This window comes from Mustela nigripes, chromosome 4 (assembly GCF_022355385.1).
Source record: "Mustela nigripes isolate SB6536 chromosome 4, MUSNIG.SB6536, whole genome shotgun sequence".
Classification (NCBI taxonomy): domain Eukaryota; kingdom Metazoa; phylum Chordata; class Mammalia; order Carnivora; family Mustelidae; genus Mustela; species Mustela nigripes.
The window spans coordinates 118,666,499-118,690,149 of NC_081560.1; the positions used below are offsets into that span (position 1 = coordinate 118,666,499).

Here is a 23,651-nt window from a genome sequence, read left to right on the forward strand (position 1 = left end):
GGACATTCTCTGTGAAGCACTACCCGTGTGTCACCCGCAAGTGGGTGGACGGCAGGACCTGCATCCTGAGGGAGGGGCACTGGAGCTGCCTGGACACCACCGGCCCAGGCGTTTGCCCAGAAGCCATATTTCTTCCTGGGCAGGTTCCCACCGGCCAACTTTGAGATGGTTGGAGGATCCTAGTGAGATAATGGCAGTAATTGATTATAGTACATTAGTTAAAAAAAACCTTTTAAAAATTAAAAGGGCAGCTCCTAGATGGAAAAGAAATAGTAGAAACAGAGAATTACTATTTGCAGTGACTACAGTAGTAATTCCAACAGGAACCAAGAATGGGTGCCGAGGCCACTGGGTCAAAGGTTGGAGGCATCATATTTACGTACATTAAGAAAAACACAAATTAGGGTGCCTGGGTGGCTCAGTGGGTTAAAGCCTATGCCTTCAGCTCAGGTCATTATCTCAGGGTCCTGGGATCAAGCCCTGCATCGAGCTCTAACACACACAAATTGCTGATTAATTATAGAGGGATAGTGGGGAAATCTGGCAGGTGCTCCCCACAGCCAAGTGACCAAACCAGTTGCAGGCAAATGGTATCATCACGATGCTTTTCAATGCGATATGCTAAGGAGGACCCACCATTTCTTGCCAGCCACATCAACTTGGCCTTGAGCTCAAAGAAACAATCCAATGAAACCAAATCAAGGGGCATTCTATAAAGAAACTAGCATGGACTCTTCAAAAATATCAGAGTCTAAAAGCAAAGGCTCCATGTCAAGGAGCCCTGAGATGTGTTCTCTGGCTGGACCCTGGATCAGGGCGTAGATGCTTTGAAGGACGGGCTGAGACCTTCGGGAGCCTGAGTCTGCAGACTGCGGTCCTCTGCTCCTTGTTACATCTTGAGGCCTGTGGCCACGGAAGACCACGTCCTTGCTTTTACATATGGGGTGAAGCATCCTAGTATATCCAGCTTGTCCTCACCTAGTCCAGGAGAGAGGAGAGGGAAAAGAAAGCCAATGTGACAAAATGCTGATAATTGTTGAGTCCAAGTGAAGGGTCTGGGGCCGTTCGTTGTGCAGGCAATGCCCACCCATGGTGGCTCTATGCTTGCGGTGCTGGGAAAGCCATGTGCATTCAGTGGAAGCCGTGCCTCAGCTTGCGTGAAATGCATGTCATTTCTTGGGCTGGCAATCCTTTCTGGTGAGGCTGGAGCTGTGGCGCCTGGGCAGCCACTCTGCTCCTTGCCAGGGGACCATCTTCAGTGTCGTGCGTGAGGCAGTCAGCACTTGGTCATAAACTGGGCTTCGTGTTAGATGGTTTTGCCCAACAGTAGGCTAACATGAGCGTTTTGAGCATGTTTAAAGTCAGCAGGGCTTGGTCGGTGAAGCCTCTGCCTTCAGCTCACGTCACGATCCTGGGGTCCCAGGATCGAGTCCCACGTTGGACTCCCTGCTCAGTGGGGTGTCTGCTTCTCCCTCTCCCCCTCCCTCCTCTTGTTCTCAATCTCTAATTAATTAATTCAAAAAAAAGTTAAACTAAATCTAAAATAAAGTCAGCAAGGCTGAGCCATGAGCTTTACTGGGTTGGTTATGTAATGTATTTTTGACTTAGGTTATTTTCAACTCACTATAGGTTTATTGGGTTTTGACACCATCAAGTTGAGGAAGATCTGTACCCAGTAGATCCAGAAGTTTCCTAACAAAAATCTGAGGGAGCTCTTTTCAATTTTTTAAATTACATTTAAATTTAAAATTTTGTAAACTTTTACTTCATGAACAGGTAGGATGAAAGGATCTCTCAACACTAGAAGCAAAGATAATTTTGTTAAAGAGGTAATCATGCCTTTCTACAGTGCTGGATTTCTTTAACAGGACAGGTAGGAATTTGGATGAATGGAAATCCATAGCCAACTTTGAGATTTCATGAAGCTTTGAAAAAAATATTAAAGGTTTTACTCGGAGGCTGAGGGGAAGGGAGGCTGGTTGGGGATTAGTGTTTCATGGCTGATAATTGTAGAGACATCCCTCCCCCAAATAACAAAGCCAGCCTAGTAGAAGAGTGGATGGATGCCTTTGATTGTGGAGAGGTTGCAGGGAGCGAACTCCTTCGCGGCTTAATGGAGGGAAAAGCCGTTTTAAAACTTGCATGTATGAGTTCGAAGAGGATGTTTGCGGTGAAATCTCTGTACTTCAGACCAGTCGATGTGAATATGATATTTGTGGGTGAGACAAAATCTTCCCAGGAATGAGGTAGTTCCCACATGGAGGAGGAGTTCAGAAAAGCTTCTCGTGACCCCGGGTGAGAATCCGGGAGGGCCACGTGTTTGGGAAGCACGTCCCAGTTTCCCGTGCTGGCTACCAGGCATGGAGCGCTCCCTGAAGGGCTTGGGGTTGGGTTGCTGCCGTCAGATGGGATAGTGCTTGATGATGTCAGCAGTCACTTTGGGTGGTGAGGGCTGAGGGCGAGGAAGGGGGGCGTGGTTCTTGCCACCCCCTAGGTGGGAGAAATGGGAAGCTAGAATGGGCAGAGCGTTTGTCCAGAGCCCCTGGACGCTCTAGCCTGACCTGTGTCTTGGGTGGGCTGTGCGCTCCTCGCTGCTCCCCGACAGCAGACTTGGAGACACTTGGAGCATGGGGCAGAGCAGAGCAAGCCGAGTTCAAGTTCAGGTGGGAGCACCTTGTTTGAGGAGGTGGGAAATGCATCATTGGTGCAGGAAAGAGCTCCCTGAGAATAACGTCTGTAGGAATGGGGAAGTTTTTTAAAAGGAAAAAAAAAAAAAAAAAACCACTCAGTGGTTGGGTTGGGCCGAGAGGGGGCAGGGGGGGCGGATCATTACCAAATAGTGGTGTGCACCTGCATCTCAGTGATGCCTGTGAAGCGGATGGATTTCGGGAGAATGGCAGTAGCCTGGGGATACCTTCAGCCTCCGTCACTTGGTGAGGCGTTTGCAGCAACAGCGGGCTCTCTGTTGGGACGCAGAGGCAGGCTTGCTGGGGTGAGAGGAAGGATCTGGATCTGATCCCGGGCGACTCACTGCATGAAATGGAGAAAGAGCCTCTCTCTTTATTTGCTTATCTGTAAAATGGACATAACTTCCGCACCAACCACCTGACAGCCTTGGGAGGAGAGGACGAGAGAATTCATGGGAAAACTGTCGTAAAGTTGGAGTCTCTGTACAGGCAAAAGCTGATATGTTTTCTAACTTAAAACCACCCCACCACTCCCTGACAGGCAAGAGTGAGGCAGTCTGAGAGCTGGTGAGAGGCACAGGTGTGAAATGATGTGGCCGCTGTGGTCCCCAGAGCATCTGTCCGGCTCATGAACACACTCCCTGTCCCGTGAGGGCAGCACGCAGTGTGTGCCTTTCCATGGCAGGCTGCTCAGGGCGGGTTGGACGTGGAGTTCCACGGGTCCCTCTGTTCCTCGAGGCTGGGTTCCTTAGCGGGTGCGGACTGCCGTCTGCCTGTTTCCGAGCAGCTCTCTGCGCACAGATAGATTTCTGTGTGGCGGTGAGGTTGTTCTTCAGGAATAAGACAGAAAGTTCCTTGCCTGGGTGATAGCAGGTGGATTCACTGAATGGATGAATGTGTACTTGGGGAGAGAGCTGCCTGGTTGTGACTGTTGAGTGGGGCATGACAGCAGGATGTCACCTCTGTGAAGTCCCAGGCTGCTCCAGGAAGTTACTTCATGTAGATCCAAGTCCTGGTTGGTGCAAGCTGGGGAGATGAAGGTAGCCCGACAGGGTGTGGGTGGGGTACAGTGTTGCAGAGGTTCGCAGATGGTGTCCGGGACCTTGGGTCCCCTTCCCAGCCCCAGCTCTCAGGAGCCAGGGAATAGGACCAGCTGTGCTGACCTCCCAGGGCTGCTGGGGAAGGGGTAGGGAGGGGACATGGAAAGTGCTCCATGGCTCACCTTTAACCCTTCATCACAGTTGTACCAAAGCCACACTGATCTATGCAGCGTGGTTGGATGGGTTTTGGCTCCAGGTTTCCCCTCTGGGGCCAGTAGGAGGTGAAGCTCATTGCGTGTCCCTGCTCTCCACATGCAGTCCGCGGGGCCATCTGCAAACCGAGTTACCGTCAGTGTGCTGTGTTACTCGGCACTGAAGAGAACACTGGGTTTTGTGGGGGGTTTTATGTTTTTGTTTGTTTTTACAAACCAAAGGCTCCCCAATTTCTAACTGTGCTCTAGTGGTCTGTGTTGGTAAGAAGCCTCTCCTGCCTAGGCTTTCTTTCATTGCCTTGTTCTTGCTTAAGCATTTGGCCAGTTTACTTAATTTTTGAGCCATTCATTAGATACTGAAGAAAATGGCTTGATTTTTACCAAAAACTGACCTTTCTCTGTCCCTAGGAGACCATAATTCATGTAGTGGTATAGATCTGAGATCTCCTTTCACAGCTTTGTAGTGTCCACTAAGAAAGTGATCATGTGACTGTCCTATCGAATGTCTCTGCTTTCATAAGTGAACATTCAGAAGCCTTCTCATGGGGAGGGGGGTGTTATAGCCAGACTCGTGGTGGCGCACACTCCACGCTCTGCCCCTGGAATCCAAGTCAAAACCACTAGGCAGAATGTACGGAGCAGTGTTTTGAGGACTCTGAAAGATAGTAGCAGGCAGACTGGGGAAGGAAACTAAAATGAGAAGTGGGAGAGATAAGCCATGAGTTTCCTATTTTTTCCTCCCATATGTCCCGCCTGCACGCCAAGGCCACCTGAACCGCAGAACGGCAGACTTCCAAAACAGTCCGTCTCTTTCCAGCCCAAGGAGCAGGAGTAGAAGTCCCTTGGGGACAGAGACTGGGAGGAATTTTACCATCTTCTCTGCAAACCTGTGAACGTATGGAATGTACATTCTAGACTTTTTAAAAAAACATAGTTGATTATCCCAAATGTCTTGTGCTGTCCTCAATAGGAGAAAATGTTTGTGAAATACACCTACTGACAGGCATTGTAAACTTACTCTTTCATAACTTATTAAGCAGTTACAGGGGCCTGGGTGGCTCAGTCCATTGAGCGTCTGCCTTTGTCTCAGGTCATGATCCCAGGGTCCTAGGATCAAGCCCCGCTCAGCAGGGAGTCTGTTCCTTCCTGTCCCTGTGCCTGCTGCTTCTGCTCATGCGCATTCCCTCACTCTCAAATGAAAAATAAAAGATCTTAAAAAAAAAAAAAAAAAAAGGCAAGTACAGCCTAGTTCAGTGCCTTTGAGTCCCTGTAGTGCAAGCCCAGTGCATCCCCAGAGATTCTGTACATTTCTGTGTATCCCAGAGTTATTTCCTGGGACTCCTGGTGTTTTCAGAATGGGCAGGGCCTGGGCTTGGACTAGCCAGGGGTCAGCTAGTTAATAGCTTTTACTGGGTGGATTATTTCCAGTTTGTTGCTTTTATAAATAGTATCACAGTGTTTGTGCGTAAAGCTTTCTCTCCTGTTTGAGGTCGTATCTTGGAGGCAGACTCCTAGAAGCCGTGCCGTGTATGGGGCTCCCAGGCCGTGCCTTTCAGGTTGCTGGTCGATACGATGATGAGTTTTGCGGGAGACTTCGTCAATCATAATAAAGCTGTGAGTCCCCAGGCTGTGGGTGAGGAGGTTGTGGCTTAGACTGGTCCAGCCCCCGGGGCTCACACTGCTGAATGGCAGGTGAGCCCCATCTGCCTGCTCCCGTGAGTCTCTGGCAGCCCCAGCCAGCGTGTCCCCTCCTCTTCATCCACCCATCTGAGGTGGGTGACCCTGTGCTGCCCCCGCAGTGGCCGGCTTCTGTGAGCTCCGCTAACTTGGCATGGGAACAGTGAGCTCCCATTAGTGTCCATTTGTATTTCTCTTTGTTTGACAGACTTATCTGCCTCCAGCGGCTCATACCCCTTTGTCCACTGATAACTGTGTTTCCCACCTGTCTGATTCTCACTTGATTTATGTGTGTGATGCACAGGGAAAAGATGGTAACTTGTTTCTGCTGCCGTTGTTTTGCAGTTTGTTTTTTAGTTTGCTTTTTTAAACATCATTAAAATTTTTTTAATGATGGCTATAACCACCTGTCTTCTTTTCCTGTTGCCCACTAAGCTTAAAGAGACTGGCCCTCTCACAGAGACTTGACCGACATGAAAGGATAGTTTTAAAAGAAAGCTTAGGAGTTTTAAGGGCACTTGTAAGAAATGCAGCATTAATTTCTGGGTTTTTTTTTTTTCTTGGTGTTACGTTTTACTTATAACGTCTCCCTCTTCCCTACACGTACAGGTTCCCCTCAAATATTTTCATGCTAAAACGGGAGCGCACATTATGGGGTGATGGTACCTGAAAACAGGATTTCTAGTGTAACAAACAGAGTTTTAGAAGGATAGGCTAAAATAATATAAAATGAAAAGCTGCCTAAGCTTTTTTGACCATCATTCTCCTCTTTAGCCATTGTTGTGACAGAACTGGGCCAAACTTTCAATCTAAACTTTAAAAAAATGTCAGCACGTTTATACATGTATACAATCTAAAATATAAAATGGTTCTGTAGAAGTTGTTAGGAAAAACATTAGCCGCCCCCCCAACCCTGACCCAACTCCAGCCCATGTTCCTAACGCACTTGCAGCTCGTTTAACTGAATCTGGTAGTGGTTACCTTCATATTTTTTCACTCTTACAGGTGCGTGTGTGCGTGTGTGTGTGCGCGTGTAAGTGACGTGGTAGTTCTGTTTGTTTTTCTGGTGGCAATCTTAACTGACCTACGCAGAAGGCCGGGACTGAGGTTCCTCAGGGCCCCAGCCCCAGTTCGGCGCCTTTTCTGCCCTGCCCTGTCCCCCCACGGGCCATCACACTTCTGTCCCCTCTTCCCCATCTAGTTTTCTCTTCTTTTTTTTTCTTTTCTTTTCTCTTTTTTTTTTTAAAATTATTTGGCAGAGATCACAAGCAGTCAGTGAGGCAGGCAGAGAGAGAGAGAGGAGGAAGTGGGCTCCCCGCTGAGCAGAGAGCCTGATGTGGGGCTGGATCCCAGGACCCTGAGATGGTGACCTGAGCAGAAGGCAGAGGATTACCCACTGAGCCACCCAGGCGCCCCTAGTTTTCTCTTCCGATTTAGCTCCATACTCAGTCGGTGCTTGCACTATTCGTGTGTAAATGCTCTTTGTTGGCTACTTATGCAGTTCCTGTACTTACTTTTCTGCCCACTTTCTGTTCCTGTAGTGTTACTGATTGTCTTGCTTCTTGTTTTTTTAGTGGTCTGTGTGCACAGTCATTGCCACGTGGGGGCTCTTCATTGAGGGCTGTTGGAGGCAAGGGTTGACAACACTCTGTTGGTGTCGCCTCCCCAAGGATGACCCTCCCATCCTGACCCCTGTGCTGTCCGTGCTCACAGCCCCTCGGCTCTCCCCTCATTGACATTCCAGTGGGTCCTGTCTCTTCTTTTTTCTGCGTTTACTCCTTTGCTTTACCGAGCATATCTTTGTAATTCCCTGAAAACAAGAGTCCGTAGTTGGTAGATACTGTGAAATCTTGTGTGTGCACAAACAACTTTGATTTATCCTTCACTGTAAGGCCAGTTAATAATATGGCTGGGTATAGGATTCTAAGTTGGAAATCATTGTCCCCCAGAATTTGGGGGCATTCTTCCAGAACCTTCTGTTCTCCAGTATTGTTTTGGGAAAAGCCTAACTCCTGGTGCTTGCTTGAAGCTTGTTTTTAACTTCTGGAGGCATTAGGGTCTCCTGCGGTAGGTCTGTTTGCTGCTGTCGAACTGCACGTTCATTGACCTTCTGGATGTGGAAATCCATACCTTCTGTGGGGTGTGTTTGACCTGCCCTCCTAACTCGAAATCCGGATACATGTTGTTAAAGGGAAATTGTAATAAAACACATATTTCCCAAAGCCTGGAATACCATCAGTGAGATGCTGGAAAAGATCATGGTCATCAAATTGGGCAACTAACCAGACTTTTAAAAAGTGTGCTGACAAGCATAAAATACAGGCAAGCACACATTTCATTCGACAGAGCAAATAAAAACTGCAGTGAGTCGTTGAAGCCACTGACAACTCCTTTGTGCGGCCCAGACGTGTGCCGGAGACCGGTGGGTTATGTGTGAACTCTTCTCACTCTCACGGAAAGGGAAGAACGTGCAATTCTACCCACGTTACGTGAGAAGACTGAACGCATGTCCACCTCAGTCCCGTGTCTCCATTGGGCCACCGAGTATCGTAAACCGAAGTCTTCTTGCATATGAGGGCTCCAGTCTCCAGCGCTCCCGCTGAGTGAGCGGAACAGTTGTCCCCAAGCCAAGTACCGGACGTTTTCCCAGATGTTTTTGGTAGTATATCCGTCAGTGACTCTCCCTCTGTCAGTGTGATTTTGAAAGTTGAGTTAGTGTCTGCTGAAATGTGCTGTAGAAAGTGCTAGTAGCTTCTAAGGAATGTTCTGAAGCCACTTGCTTCATCCCAAGGCCTGTACCCCTCCTAAGTGCTGTCTGAAGAACAGCGGATGTTGAGCAGCAGACTTCACAGGGGGTCTTGTGTCCATCGGTGTGAGCTCCTGAAGGCAGGAAGCTCCTGGGTGTCTCCTCTGTGCTCAGCACCCACACTGGGCACTTCTGTGACAGCTGAAGCTGCCTCCCCGGGGTTAGCATCAGGTCCCAGAGGCTCAGAGCTCCATATCACACTGACTGTCCCTGCCTCCTGCTTCAGACACCTGTCCCAAGTCTGGGCTGTCCCTGGGGCTTCTGACCCCTCAGCTATACATTGGAGGTTCCTCCAGTTTGATTAATTTGCTAAACGTTGCTCACAGGACTCAGGAGAACATGTTAACTTACCGGATTTCCAGTGTGTTTTAAGAGGATGTGACTTAGGATGCTCTGGGCGAAGTGTATGGGAAGGGGTTCAGAGCTTCTGCACTCTGGATGCACCGCTTCCCCCAGACCCCTATGTCTTGACTCTTCCAACCTGGAAACTCTCTGAACCGTCATCTTCTGGGTTTTTGTAGAGGCTCATTCTGTAAGCCGGGTGGAGGAGGCCTTTGGCTATGGGTGACCAACTCCGCCTCCAGCCCCTCCCCGCTCCTTGGAGGTCCAGCCCCCTGGTGGTCTGGTCGGCTCTGCTGGCATCCAGCCCCCCTTCTTGGGGGCTTGGAGTCACCCCGTTGATGTGCACGCTGATGTGCAGAAAGGGGCTTGTGGGGAGTAACCGAAGAAAGACACCTTGATGTCAGGAAATTCCCAAGGTTGTGCCAGGAGAACAAAGTCAGAGACCACATCCTGTATTTCTGACTAGAAATAACCGTGTCACGAAGCCTAATTCCTGACGGTAGCCATCATGGTACGCTTCCATGCAGACCAGTAATGAGTCTTGTTTTCTCTTCTCCCACCAGCTTTTTGGAGACTGGGAAGCGCAGCTGCGGAGAATCATGAAGCTCATCGCTGGCGGCGGCCTGTCCATCACCGGCTCGCACAACATGTGTGGGGACTACCTGTACAGCGGGCACACTGTCATGCTCACGCTCACCTACTTATTTATCAAAGAGTGTAAGTCATGACCCCTGCCATCTCCCCTGGTCTCTGTGGAGTCTCCTGTGGGAGGCCAGCCCCTCGTGTCCCCACAGTGGTCCCCAGAGTGACCTGTCTGTGTTTGGAGGGGGTGACTTGTTCCCTCAGGTGTCAGAGTAACATTGGGGGTGCATTCCAGCTGCTGGAAGGAGCAAGAAGGACATCTTCCTGGGACCACAGGCAGCCAGTGTTGGGCTGGGTTGGATGTTCTCAAGGTCCTGGCTCCCTACTAAGCGCAGGGACGGGAGGGGCATAGTGACGTCCCCCATAGAAGCCGTGGGGTCGGGACACTAACTGAGGCAGGCACTGAATGAGAAATTCCCTTTAAAAAAGTACTTAAAATATTTTATTATGAGACATAGAAAAAATAATACCATGCCCCGCCCACTGCTCAGACTTAATAAACAGCGGCATTTGCCATTTGTTTCGCTTCACCCGTTAAAAAGCCAGTAGAAGGTAACTAGGTGATGATGGTCTCTCGTTCCTTCCGCTCCTGTTTTCCTCTGTCGTTTCCATCATGTTTTGGTGCTTGTGTGTCATGGTTTGATGGTTTGTCACATCTGCTTGATGGTATTGTGTCCTTTCTGGTCTTTCTTCACTTGTCTTGGCTGCGGTGATGTAGGTGGGACATGAGGCTCTGGCTCATCCTAACGAACCACGGGCTGTTTATTTTTCTCCTTGTAGAAACTGCAGGTGTTCTCAGTATTTTACTGTTAAAAACTGTCTCTCCATGAGCATTAGGCAGTTTCCATGAAGAGTAGTGAGGAGACCCGAGCTGCCAGACCTCGGAGGAGGGACGCACACATTGCAGTCTGGACGTGTCTTGGGAGTGAGCGTGTGGCACTGTTCAGAGCGTTGGTGTGGTTGGAATTCAGAGCAGTGGTAGTAGTGAGAAGCCACAGATGAACTGATCAGTAGGAAACAGATAACGGAGCGTACCTTGAACCCCGAGAAGGAGTCTGAACTTTGGTTCTTTCACACACAGTGGCCATGCCGTCCCATTTCTCCCTCAGAGAAGGGGGATCCTCTGCTGGGACGGGTGCCGGGCTGGAGAGCAGGGCTGGAATGGGGTACGGGCTGCTGCCGTAATCCAGGGAAGACGTGGGGTGTCCTGAACCCCTTGGTGTTGGCGCTGGTGAGATGTGGAGGGAATGAAGAAAGGTCAGCGGAGAGCCCACGGGAAACCACTGAAGAGGCAAGGCTTAAGAGCCCAGTTTGGGTCTTTTTTTTTTTTTTTTTTAAGATTTTATTTATTCATTAGAGAGAGAGAGCACACAAGCAGGGGGAGCAGCAGGCAGAGGGAGAAGCAGGCTCCCCCTCCCAGCAAGGAACCTGACATGGGGCTGGATCCCAGGACCTGGAATTGTGACCTGAGCTGAAGGCAGACGCTTCTCCAGCTGAGCCACCCAGGTGCCCTAGGCCAGCTTTGGTCTTAAACTGAGATAGGGAAGATAGGGCAGGAGATGTGCTTCAGGGCACTGGGAGAGGGAACGGGGTAGGTGTTCTTCTGCTTACTCTTGGCATGTGACCAATCCTCACAGCTTCTGTTTCGAACCCTCAAGGCGCCATCTTGCCCTTGTGGCGGGGGGAGGGGGGGTGGGGGGGTGGGGGGTGAGCTGGCCTTGGAAGTGGGGGCCGGTAGGCCTGGTGTAAGCACTTGGGGGGAGCGCTCCTGCCCCCTGCTGGTTGCACTGCAGTAGAGGCTAAGCCTTATCCTTGAAGGAAACCCAGGGTGCCCTTTTGGGAGACTGGGAAGAAGACCGGAGGGTGGGGGGCAGGTGTCACAATCATGGATTTTGAGTCCTGGTGCTATTATGAGCTCTGTGACCTTGGGGCCCACCTTTGACCTCTCTAATGCTTGGTTCCCTCGACTTGAGAATGAACTACTGGTAGCCACTCTGGCTGAGGGAGAGGAGAGGTGGTAGGAATGAAGATAAGAGCATATACAGACAGCCCCTGCCTAGCCACTCCCTTTAAAGCTGCAAACCTCCCGTCCCCTTCTCTGCTTCTGATCCTGCTTCTCCTGTTTAGCTTTTTAATTTTTTCTTGGTATTTCACACCTTCTAACATAGCGTATAATTTACTTATTTACTGTAATTAATCTGTATCATCTCTCCTCCCTACTGGGAACGGATCTGCCCACAGGGCAGGTTCTTGGCCTGTTTTGTTCGTTTATCTCCGTAGCTAGAGCATCTCCGTCCCAAGCACATAGAAGATGCTTGGTAAATAGTGGTTAAATGGAGGACTAGTTCGTGGACCCCATAAGAATCCAGTAAATGTGAACTTTCTCCCCCTGGGTCGGGAGGATAAATCACATGCAGATGATGTTTGTGCATAAAACATCAGACCCTCTTCAGCCCATGCTTCAAGAATACAAGGCTGGAAGGCCTGCGCTTGTAGAGATACTGACGCTTCCACCAGGGGGCTTCCAAATCAGGGTATGGACAGGTGTTTATCTGACCCTGCCCTGCCTTGAAGGCACTTGGACCCAAATCCCCAGGCATCTGGATTTTTTCTTATTCCCATTTGAGAAATGGATATCTCAAAGACCTCCAGGTTAGGGGATGGTCCCAGAGCTTGGAAAGCAGATAAGACAGTTCTGTCAATCCTGACTGCCTAGTCCCCATATAAGGATCTCCGGACCAATGGTACTGATTTTTCTTGAGAGTGTTAATTCCAAATTATTCACAAGTAAAGTGACTTAAATGCCAGTGGATTTTTTTTTTTTTTTTTTTGGATAGAGCATGATGTATCTTCCTATCGTCTCTTTTTTTTTTTTTTAAGATTTTTTTAAAAATTTAATTTATTTATTTGACAGACAGAGATCACAAGTAGGCATAGAGGCAGGCAGAGAGAGATAGAGGAGGAAGCAGGCTCCCTGCTGAGCAGAGAACCTGCTGGGCTTGATCCCAGTGCCTGGGATCATGACCTGAGCCAAAGGCAGAGGCTTTAACGCACTGAGCCATCCAGGCGCCCTCTGTCTGTTGTCCTTTTAAACTGTATTTATGATAATACAAAGCAATTACAGTCTGGTCAAATCAGAAAATACGCGGCTGCCATTCTTGCCTTGGTTACAGAGAAGCAAAAGCCCTTAGATTTGCTGCCACATGATGTGTTTCCGGAAGGAGAGGTCCACGTTGCTGAGTAATGGGGTGGGTGCCCTTAGCGGTGCTGGGACAGTGGGGCCACCGTGAATGTCTTGTCTTCGCAGACTCCCCACGACGACTCTGGTGGTACCACTGGATCTGCTGGCTTCTCAGCGTGGTTGGGATCTTCTGCATCCTCTTGGCACACGACCACTACACTGTGGACGTGGTGGTGGCCTACTACATCACCACGAGACTCTTCTGGTGGTACCACACGATGGCCAATCAGCAAGTGAGTGTCCCTTCTCATAGGGTCGCAGCCTCCCTGCCCACCCCCCAGGCCCAGTGGTGCATGTGCCATCTACAGACAAGCGTTGGTCTCTCTCTGAGGGGTCGGTATCTCTGGTGGGGTCATCCTTCCTGATACCGGCCTACTGGAATATAAAAAGTGACCAGGGAAGGTGTGGGTGTAGCACCACAGATATGGCGTCCTTCCAACGCAATGCCCCGTCTTACCACAACCCGGACAAATGTCTCAGCTGTGCCCACCCAGTCTCCATCCCCCCTCCAGCTGAGTACAGAACGTCCATCGCAGGAAAGTCACCGAAACCCTGACTGGCTATGAGATGGCGTGAGGCCCGTGTTGTCCGTGCACTCGCACAATTAGCGTTGTTCTCCTGCTGGGCTGGGGCCCAGTTAGCAGAGTGCACGTGACGATGTGCTTGTGTCACCAGGCACATGGGGCGGCTCTGGGGTCCTTTGCGACCTGAAAAGGGACCTTCCAGACTCCAGGTGGAGGGTGGTTAGGAGCATGCATGTTCCTCTTGGGGCTGGGGCAGTGGCGTGTGCCCCTGACTTGGGTTTCCTGTCCTTCTCCCAGGTGCTAAAAGAAGCTACCCAGATGAACCTCCTGGCTAGGGTGTGGTGGTACAGGCCATTCCAGTACTTTGAAAAGAATGTCCAAGGAATCGTGCCTCGCTCGTACCATTGGCCCTTCCCTTGGCCGGTCGTCCACCTCGGCAGGCAAGTCAAGTACAGCCGCTTGGTGAGCGACACGTAACGGCGCCTGACGCGGGCAAGCGAGGAGCTGTCCGAAGTGCTAGAACTGCACAAGAGAAGATGCCATGAACACACCTCCCTGACCCCGTTCTCCTTCAGCAGTTCCCTTGACTTAACCTATTGAGTTACCTGGTCAGCACTGTGATCTTTTTTTCTCTCCAAAGGACCTGCGTTGGACAACAATAAAGAAAATCTAACCTATCATGCACTGTACACATCTTCCTGTTCATAAGTTTGGGATTTCCATAACCTGCGACCACCATGTTCCTTTGTATATGATGCAACAGCATAAATGTAAGCTTTTATATCATCAGTTCTGGTCTTTCCAGGCACATCTGGAAATAAAGCGTATTATTTTCTTGGGAAAACATACTTTTCATATCTCTTGCCCCAAAGATTGGGCTGTAAGCCATTTTCTAGCAAATGTCTCTATGAAGGTTTCTAAGTACCTGAATGGGGTTCGATTCTGAAATCTTTCTACCTGTTGCACCGATATTCAAATAAAAATGACAGACACAGAAAGGTTCGGTAACTTTGGGTTTTGTAAAAATCAGCAGAGAGAGTGTGTCAAAAAGTGCAAAAAAAAAAAAAGATTCTGTTATAAAGCGATTTTCTAAGTATTTCCTAACTTTATTTTTCAAAATAATGTTATGAAAACCAAATTTAAAGATTTTTACATGTCAGAGAGAAGAGAGTTAAAATTTAAAAATGCTTCTTGGGAGAGAAATTTGTCTATGTTTATAGTGCCTTTCTTGTCTTGATTGTATGGTCAGTAGGCAATCTTAAATGTTTTTATTTAAAATAAATATTCCATGGAAATATAAATGTATGTATACACTACTAAATTTTGCATTTATAGCTAAATTAAATCAGAAGACTGCTTATGGTTTTTAAATCGCTATGAATTAGAGAATGGGGGAGTCAATTAGAAAGTCAGAGCCTGTTCCCATATTGTGAGCAGGTGGCAATGACACGTATACCACTTAAATTATTTTATCATCTATTTGGTAGTTCGATTTTAACTATACAATGAAAACAGCCATGAATACTTTGTTTTTAAAAAGAGAGTTTTGAAAATGATCACTTACCTAAAACTTGAAAGCTCTAAATTAGTTATCCGTACTCTCTTGACAATTTTGTTGGTGAACAACAAAACAGAGATCTATTTCTTTAAAACATATTTGTGCAGAAACTGCATGTAACTCGAAGTTTTACTCCCAACATGAGTATGTTTGGGGAAGTATTCTCTTCTATACTTGCCAATGTGGAGAACAAAATAGTTTTTTAAGAATGAAGAAGTATATATATCCATTCTGTATTTTACGCGGCAGAATTATCTTCCGTAGGGTTTTTTTGTGAATTCACAAGGTGATATTTGTATTGTAAAACAATAATGGTGAAGGAAATAAAAAAGGCTTTTAAAATTTTGTTTGTTTTAAATATTTGTAAAGTTATTATTCCAGAGAGTACACTGATATCTTAACGGCTTACCTAGATCATAAATTAATCAAAATGCACTTTTTAATAAAACCTGATACTTAAAATAGATGGCTGTTATTTCTCATGTGTTCACATCCTTCCTGGAAGTCGTCGACAGAGTCATTAAAGCAGAGATAAAATGCTGCATTTTGGATCTAGGGTTTATTCTGAGACAGGGCCTGTTGCAGTTCTGTTTCTATCCCCTTAAGGTTTCTGAAAGCGTACTCGTGTCTTTGCAAACATACGTAGACAGAATGGAAGGTGAGTTAAATTCAACGTCAAGCTGATGAGGTTTCCTGTGCGGAGCTCTGGACGTGTGGCTCTGTCAGAACGCACGATGGCCTCTGGGGAGGCCTGTTGACCAGAATTCTGGGATGGGTCTTTCGCTGGTACAGCCTTTCCCTGACCTTGACTGTCAAGCAGGTGCGGCGTATCAAAGGGGAAGGAAACTTGAGGAATGAAAATGAAGTATTGGGACATGTTAAAAATTGGATCTTTTCTTCCTGAATCAAGTAGTTAAAAAAAAAATGACGACCACAGGTTTGTATCCTACCTATGTACTAAAGAACTTCATGCCTGACCGCCCTGGTTCATGAATGGACGTATCCCGTGGCTCCCCCATCTGTAGATCCAGGAAGGACAGAGAAATCTCGTGTTCTAGGGAATCATAGTCCACTTGATAATGCTTGTCTGGTTGCGGACATGCGCGTTTTTGTCCTTCCATTTGCTAAGACCAATTCTTGGACAGTAGCTCCTTTGTTTGGCTCTCTTTACGAGGAGGACATTTTACATGTATAAGCCTGACAAAAACCATGAGGTTAGTAGTAATTACCCCGTCTTGCAGGAGGGGACTGATTGGAGTTCTGGTTTCTACCTTTTCCCCAGCACCCTGTACTCCCCACAAATACTGTGAGTGTTCATAAATTCTATAGGGTCAGGGTCAGCAGTGAGAGAATCGGTGCTTACCCTGGTAAAGCCAAGCGGGTCACCTCTTACTATGAACCACATTGTAGGAAATTCACATCACAAGCTGAGAGACTGATTTCTTAACTGCTAAATGGTTTATTTGGATCCCAAATACCTGATAAATGTAATCAATAGCTCATAAACTTTATAAGATAAAATGAGGATCCCTGTTAGCTTTCATTTGACCTTCATTATACAGGCAATCAACCAGGAGGGCGCCTGGATGGCTCAGTGGGTTAAGCCTCTGCTTTCAGCTCAGGTCATGATCTCAGGGTCCTGGGATCAAGGCCCACATCAGACTCTGTTCAGCAGGGAGCCTGCTTCCCCCTCTCTCTCTGCCTGCTTCTCTGCCTACTTGTGATCTCTCTCTCTCTCTCTGTCAAATAAATAAAACCTTAAAAAAAGAAAAAAGAATCAACCAGGTATTGGCATAACTAGGGTATAGAATATGCTACTTGGATCCCTTGGATGCTGATATCCTTTCTTCTTTTTTTTAAAGATTATTTTAGGGAAAGAGTGTGCCGCAGGGAGGAGCGGAGGGAGAGAGAATCTTGAACAGACTCCCCACTGAGCGTGGATGCCAGTGTAGGGTTTGATCTCATGACTCCGAGATCACAACCTAAGCTAAAACCAAGAGTTGGATGCTGATGCTGACTGACAAGTCTTTTTTTTTTTTTTCCCCCCTCTCCCTTTGGTCAGGAAACTTATCTTGAACAAATCCAGACTTGATATTCTGCTTATCAGGACCTTGAACTTCTCCTCTGTCTGCTGGTTCAGTAGAAGTCACAAAATTAAATAACCTGCTAGATCCAGACTCCAGCCCGCTGAGGTCAGAGATGGGTATGGTCTGTGAGTGACCCACATAGTGAAGGGAGGTTGCAGGAAACTGGAAGGAGGGAGCAGGAAGGTCGGAATTGTGGGGAGAGTGGCAGAAGGACAGTGCGGGCGGCCATGGCTTACCATTGGTGAAGACGGGGAGGGAGGGTTTATCACAAGAGCTAATGTGTATGTTGCACATGTGGGAAATCCTTTGCGTTCTCTAGTGTTGGCCTGGCACTAGTGTTGTTGAGCATCTAGCAATTGAGAAAATGCATGTGACAGGATTAGAGATGCCCTTGAGATTTTCTGGTTTACCATTCACAGCGTACGTGTGACATCCGATCAGCAGGAATAGTACTCAGCCATTCATTATTCCATCATTGCCTCATGGTTGATGAGTGCCAAGATTTGAGAGTCTCTTGAGAATTCTTGGGACAGGTTTACTAAAGATTTGAAGACAGAGATTGACGAGATAGATGGACTCCCATGTTTTTCAAAGTTAAAGAAGTAGAGGGTCCAACTTCAGAGGCCTATGCTAACTCCTGTGTCCCGGATCCTGTGTCGAAGGATGTCTAGGGAGTGGCTTGAGGGGCCAAAATGGCATCCCAGGTGAGGACAAGGGAAGGCTCAGACACCCAGGAGGGACCCGCCCAGAGTCCCCTCCCAGCCCCATGGTGGCCTAGAAGCTGGTGTTTTGTGACACTCTCTTGTTAGATGCATATACATTAAAGTTGCTGTGTTTTCTTGGAGGATTAACCCCTTTATCGCTCTGTCCTCTATTCTTAATGATATTCCTTGTTGTGGAGTCTGCTTTGTCTGAAATTAAAATAACGACCCCAGCTTTCTTCTAATGAGTGTTCAGCATGGTATCTATCTTTCTCCACCCCTTTATTTTTAAACTCTCTGGATCTTTACAAAGTGGATTTCCTATAGACAGAATATATAGCAGATAACCAGCTTCCCATTTTTAATCTATTCTGACAGTCTCTGTCTTTTTAATTGGTGTATTTAGACCTGTCACATTTAAAGTATAATTGATAACACAGTTGATCCTTGAAAATAGGGGTTTGGACTGAGCAGGTTCTGTGGTTTTTTCAATCAATTACTATATATGTACTTTTATGATTTTCCTAATATTTTTTTCTCCAGCTTTATTCTAAGCTTTATACATAGACAAAATATGTGTTCATCAGTTGTTTGTTATTGATAGGACTTCTGGTCAACAGTAGGCTATTAGTAGATAAATTTGGGGGGAGTCCAAATTTTTATGAGGATTTTTGACTCCTGCCTGCCCCTCTCCCCTTCACGATAGTCAATCTAAGTTATGGTGTAAGTGTTTTTAGTAAGTGTTTTAGTTTCATTGGCTTCGGCCCCATGTCAGCAAATCCCGGCTGTGACTCTGGATACTCCTGTCTCTCCAGATTTGGAGAGTGGCGATTGGCTCTGTTGGCCCCAGTCCTCTGATGGCTCCAAAAAGAAGTCCTGTTTTGCAAAGTTCGTCCAGCCTTTTGTAGTTGTAAGGATGAGAGTGGTGACTTGACTCCAAAGCTCTTTGCTTGTTGAAGATGAAACCAGAAGCCCTTGGTGACCCAGTTTTTGTTGTTAAATCAGTTTGGAAGACAACGAGTAAGCTGTTGTCTGAGGAGGGCCTTTAACATCTGGACATAGAAATTGGTGTCCTAATGACAACTGAAGAACTAAAAATAGAAGTGGCCGTTAGAGTCTGCCTTAATGACTTCCAACTCTCAACACACAGAGTGTCCAGAAGAACATGAAGGCAACTGACACTGGATTGGGGAATGTTGGGGGTACATTCAAATACCTGAACTGTGAGCTTACTTGCCAGAGCCCTTCACGTGCTCCATTGCCCCTGCCCCCCAACAGCCCAGAAGACCTGGGACACAACAAGCACTAAAGCAGACCCAGAATCTGGAGGAACCTGAATGACTTTCTCTCTCCTTTCTAAAGACTGCTCTTGTGGTTCGTTGTCTGAGAGTGCTTTTGCCTGTCCCGGGCTGGTACCCGGGAAAGATCTGGTTAGTAACAAATAAACTGTGTATTAGCAACAAATATAATCGCTTACTAGGAACATCAGCATGTTTTGAGAAAGTGTCAGGTGCCTACAGTCCAGAATGCTTGGTCTCTTTTTGCCAAAGGATTTACAGTATGTTCTGTTGAATCAGTCAATTTCTTTCTTCTCTCTCTTTTTGACTTGGACTAAGATAAGTTCTAAATAGCTTAACTTGGTGGCTCAAAGCATTTTTTTTCAGTGTGAGCAGGAAAATAGGGCAAGTGGTGGTGTTCTTACAGCTGTTCTTACAGTTCTTATAGCTGTCCCGGTCCGTAGTCTACAAAGAACTTCAACCAAGGTATTGTATGTACTTTATTTCACACCAAGGGCTTTGTCCAACTCCTCTCTCAGGAGTGGGTGTCAGGGCGCCTGGGTGGCTCAGTCGTTAAGCGACTACCTTCAGCTCAGGTCATGATCCCAGGTCCTGGGGTTGAACCCCACATCTGTCTCCCTGTTCAATGGGGAGCCTGCTTCTTCCTCTCCTACTGTCCGCTGCTTGTGTTCCCTCTCTCAGATAAATAGATAAAATCTTTAAAAAAAGAGTTGGCGTCTAAGCTGCACTAGTGCTCAGGGAGACGTAACAAGTCATGGTCACATAGCCGGGGCACTTCCTGAAAGAACATGAACCATGGGGCCATCACTGCAGGTGACCCATGTGGCAGTGTAACGTAGGGTGACGGGGGGCACGCAGACGAGTTCTGTGCGCAGTAAACAGCCACTAGTGTTACACGGAGGGAAGTGAGCTGGAAAGATGAAGACGAAGCCCCTGGGAGCCATGGTAGAAGTCCCAGTTGACGGAGAGACTGGCCCCAGCCAGAGAGGGAGCTGGACCACATGTGAAACCAAACTGAGACTCAGCCTTTATTTAAACTTCTGGGGATATTATCAGGAGCCTGAAGCCACTCACGGCTTACATCTTTGGTAAGATCCTTGCTTCACTGTCCTTAGCATCCCACGGTTGCGGGATTGCTGGTGGACTCTGACACGGCACAGCGCAGCCCAGATAAGGAGCAAGGGGAGAACGAAGCACACATGTGGGTATAGCGCCAGGATTGACTGGCGCTCAGATCTGCTCCCCTGGCCAGCTCTGTGTTGTCCCACCCAGTTGCTGGTGGTGTTTTCATGGCTTCCTGCTGGTAGTATCCACAGGGGGCTTTGGCCCTTTGGCCAAAGCATTCTCTTTTGAATAACGAGCCTGTGGCTATGGAAAGGCACACAGCGGGCATGCTCCCTGATATCTTAGGATTTTCAGGGGAAAAAATAACTTGGGAAAAAGCATGATCTGTTACCATGAACGTTTGTTTGGAAGTCTCCGAAATCCTTGGCTTTGAGTTGCAAGAGGCCATGGCCAGTCATTGCCAGGTTGATGGGAAGCACGTTCATTGCCAGCCCGAGTGGTCCTGGGAGGCTTCTGATCTCTGGCTGTGGTGAGCCGTGGGCTTCCTCTCTGCAGACGCTCCAATGAGCCGGGTAGGCTCAGTCCAGCCCGGAGGCGGGCAGATACGCTGGCAGACGAGGGCTAGCTGCATTGCTCTGCGAGTTCCTGGGGCGAGCATGAAAAGCAAATGACACCAAGATGGGCTGGGTCCTGTTAGTGCTACAGGCACCTGTCTGCCTGGAAGTGTCACTGGCCCAGGGCCATGGGTGCCCATTGCTGTGCTCAGAAGCTGACCCCAGCTGATCCCAGAGCTTAATCTCTGCCCTGGGGGCTTTGCAGGGACTGCTTCAAACCCTGGGGCCAAGAGGCTGCCTAATGAGGTTTCTCCGGGGCTCCTGGTTCCTGGGCAGAGGGAAGCAACTGCAGGAGGACAGAGAGATCCAAGCTGGGGGTAGGGCCACAAGTCCTGTTGTGTGTTCGTGCACAATCCCTGGTCCTCATTGCACCCAACATACAGCAAAAGGGGTCGGGGTGGGGGCTGGGGACTGAGCAGCAGCATCGTACTTCCTTCGGGAGAGAAAATGTCAATGTATTCAGCACACAGAACCCCCACATACTATTAACATTCACTGAGTGTGAATTCAAACAAAAAGTCACCGAAATTAGATGGGAACGTATCCGAAATGTCACTTTAACACATGCCAAGTATGAAGAACAGTCGGTGACAAATGGGCTTCCGGTAGATCCCGGCTATCAAAACTGGCTTAATTTCTCAAGATATTCAGGGTTTAATCACCAATTAAAATCATCAAAAACAATGAATTCGTGCAGGCCCCGGGAAATTCATTTTCCTCCCGGGAAGGAAGAAGGCCCTGATCCAAGCCTTTCATTTGGCAAAACTGAGGAGGAACTGCTGGCAATCTTCCCAACCGCCAAAGGAGGTCAGAGGAGGAAGGGCAAGCAGGGCTCACAGCAGAGGACTGCTGCTTTCTGCTCCGGTTTCCAGCAGCTTCTCCTGTCCGGGACTGCAGGAATGTGCTTGCTGGTGGGCACAGAAGCCCGGACCCCGGAGGGCAGGTGAGCCTAGTCTCATGGAACACGAGCTTCTCTGTCTCGCAGGTTGCTCTTCCAGGGATGTTTGCTTTCGATGGAGGGAGGGAATGGGATCTAAGTTCGGGTTTAGACACACACACACACGCACACGCACACACACGCACACGAATTTAGCATTCATATCAATATATTTCAAGCTGTAACAAATCTTCCCTTAGAGAAACATCCTTAGATTACATGAAACTAGTATTTGGCAAATTTATGTTGCCTTAAAACCCATTCCACAGGGCCGCCTGGGTGGCTCAGTGGGTTAACGCCTCTGACTTCGGCTCAGGTCATGATCCCAGGGTCCTGGGATCGAACCCCGAGTCAGGCTCTCTGCTCAGGCCCCACCTGCCTCTCTGCCTACATGTGATCTCTGTCAGATAAATAAATAAAATCTTTAAAAAAAAAATTCCATATAAACCCTTCTTCTATTTTATCATGAAAAATTCTTAAAAAATTTTTTTTAAATTTATTTTTATTAACATATAATGTATTATTTGTCTGTGAATCATCAGGTTTACACACTTTACAGCACTCACCATAGCACATAACCTCCCCAATGTCCATAACCCCATGACCCTCTCCCTAACCCCCTACCTTCAGCAATCCCCAGTTTGTTTTGTGAGATTAAGAATCTGTTACGGTCTGTCTCCCTCCCAATCCCATCCTGTTTCATTTTTTCCTTCCCTACCTCCCACTCTGCCTCTCAAATTCCTCATATTAGGGAGATCATATGAAAATTGTCTCTCTCTAAATAACTCTCTCTTGAGTTACTTAGCTCAGCATAATACCCTCTAGTTCCATCCACATTGTTGCAAATGGCAAGATTTCATTTCTTTTGATGGCTGCATAGTATTCCACTGTGTGTGTGTGTGTGTGTGTGTGTGTGTGTGTGTGTATGCCACATCTTCTTTAGCCATTCATCTGTTGATGGACATCTAGGTATCTAGGTTCTTTCCATAGTTTGGCTATTGTGGACATTGCTGCTATAAACATTGGGGTGCACATGCCCCTTTGGATCACTACATTTGTATCTTTAGGGTAAATATCCAGTAGTGCAATTGCTGGGTCATTGGGTAGCTCTGTTTTCAACTCTTTGAGGAACCTCCATGCTGTTTTCCAGAGACTGCACCAGCTTGCATTCCCACAAACATTGTAGTAGGATTCCCCTTTCTCCGCATCCTCACCAGCATCTGTCGTTTCCTGACTTTTTAATATTAGCCATTCTGACTGGTGTGAGGTAGTATCTCATTGTAGTTTTGATTTGTATTTCCCTGATGCTGAATGATGTGGAGCACTTGTTCATGTGTCTGTTGGCCATCTGGATGCCTTCTTTGCAGAAATGTCTGTTCACGTGCTCTGCTCATTTCTTGATTGGATTGTTTGTTCTTTGAGTGTTGAGTTTGATAAGGTCTTTTTAGATTTTGGATACTAGCCCTTTATCTGATATGTCGTTTGCAAATATCTTATCCCATTCTGTCAGTTGCCTTTTGGTTTTGTTGACTGTTTCCTTTGCTGTGCAAAAGCTTTTGAACTCAGCGAAGTCCCAATAGTTCATTTTGGCCCTTGTTTCCCTTACCTTTGGTGAGGTTTCTAGGAAGAAGTTGCTGAGGCAGAGGTCGAAGAGGTTGCTGCCTGTGTTCTCCTCAAGGATCTTGATGGATTCCTGTCTCACATTGAGGTCTTTCATCCATTTGGATCTATTTTTGTGTGTGGTGTAAGGAAATGGTCCAGTTTCATTCTTCTGCATGTAGCAGTCCAGTTTTCCCAACACCATTTGTTGAAGAGACTGTCCTTTTTCCATTGGACATTCTTTCCTGCTTTGTCGAAGATGAGTTGACCTTAGAGTTAAGGGTCTATTTCTGGGCTCTTTATTCTTTTCCATTGATCTCTGTGTCTATTTTTGTGCTGGTACCATACTATCTTGATGATGACAGCTTTGTAATAGAGCTTGAAGTCTGGAATTGTGATGCCACCAACTCTGGCTTTCTTTTTCAACATTCCTCTGGCTATTCGGGGTCTTTTCTGGTTCCGTGTAAATTTTAGGATTATTTGTTCTGTTTCTTTGAAAAAAATTGATGGTATTTTGATAGGGATTGCATTAAATGTGTAGGTTGCTTTAGGTAGCATATATATTTTCACAGTATTTGTTCTTCCAATCCGTCAGCATGGAACGTTTTTCCATTTCTTTGT

At 47.4% G+C, this 23,651-nt stretch overlaps 1 protein-coding gene across 12 annotated transcripts in view; it reads left to right on the forward strand.

Moving 5' to 3' along the window:
* The window catches only part of SGMS1 (sphingomyelin synthase 1), a 267,166-nt gene extending 251,973 nt beyond the window's left edge, over positions 1 to 15,193 (forward strand). For all 12 annotated transcript variants that reach the window (XM_059397416.1, XM_059397415.1, XM_059397413.1 and 9 more), the window contains 3 exons: positions 9,328 to 9,481; positions 12,714 to 12,880; positions 13,469 to 15,193. In XM_059397416.1, coding sequence (XP_059253399.1) covers positions 9,328 to 9,481; positions 12,714 to 12,880; positions 13,469 to 13,648 — 501 coding nt within the window. In that variant the 3' untranslated portion in view covers positions 13,649 to 15,193. The remainder of the gene's footprint in view (positions 1 to 9,327; positions 9,482 to 12,713; positions 12,881 to 13,468) is intronic.
* Positions 15,194 to 23,651: the final 8,458 nt, after the last annotated feature.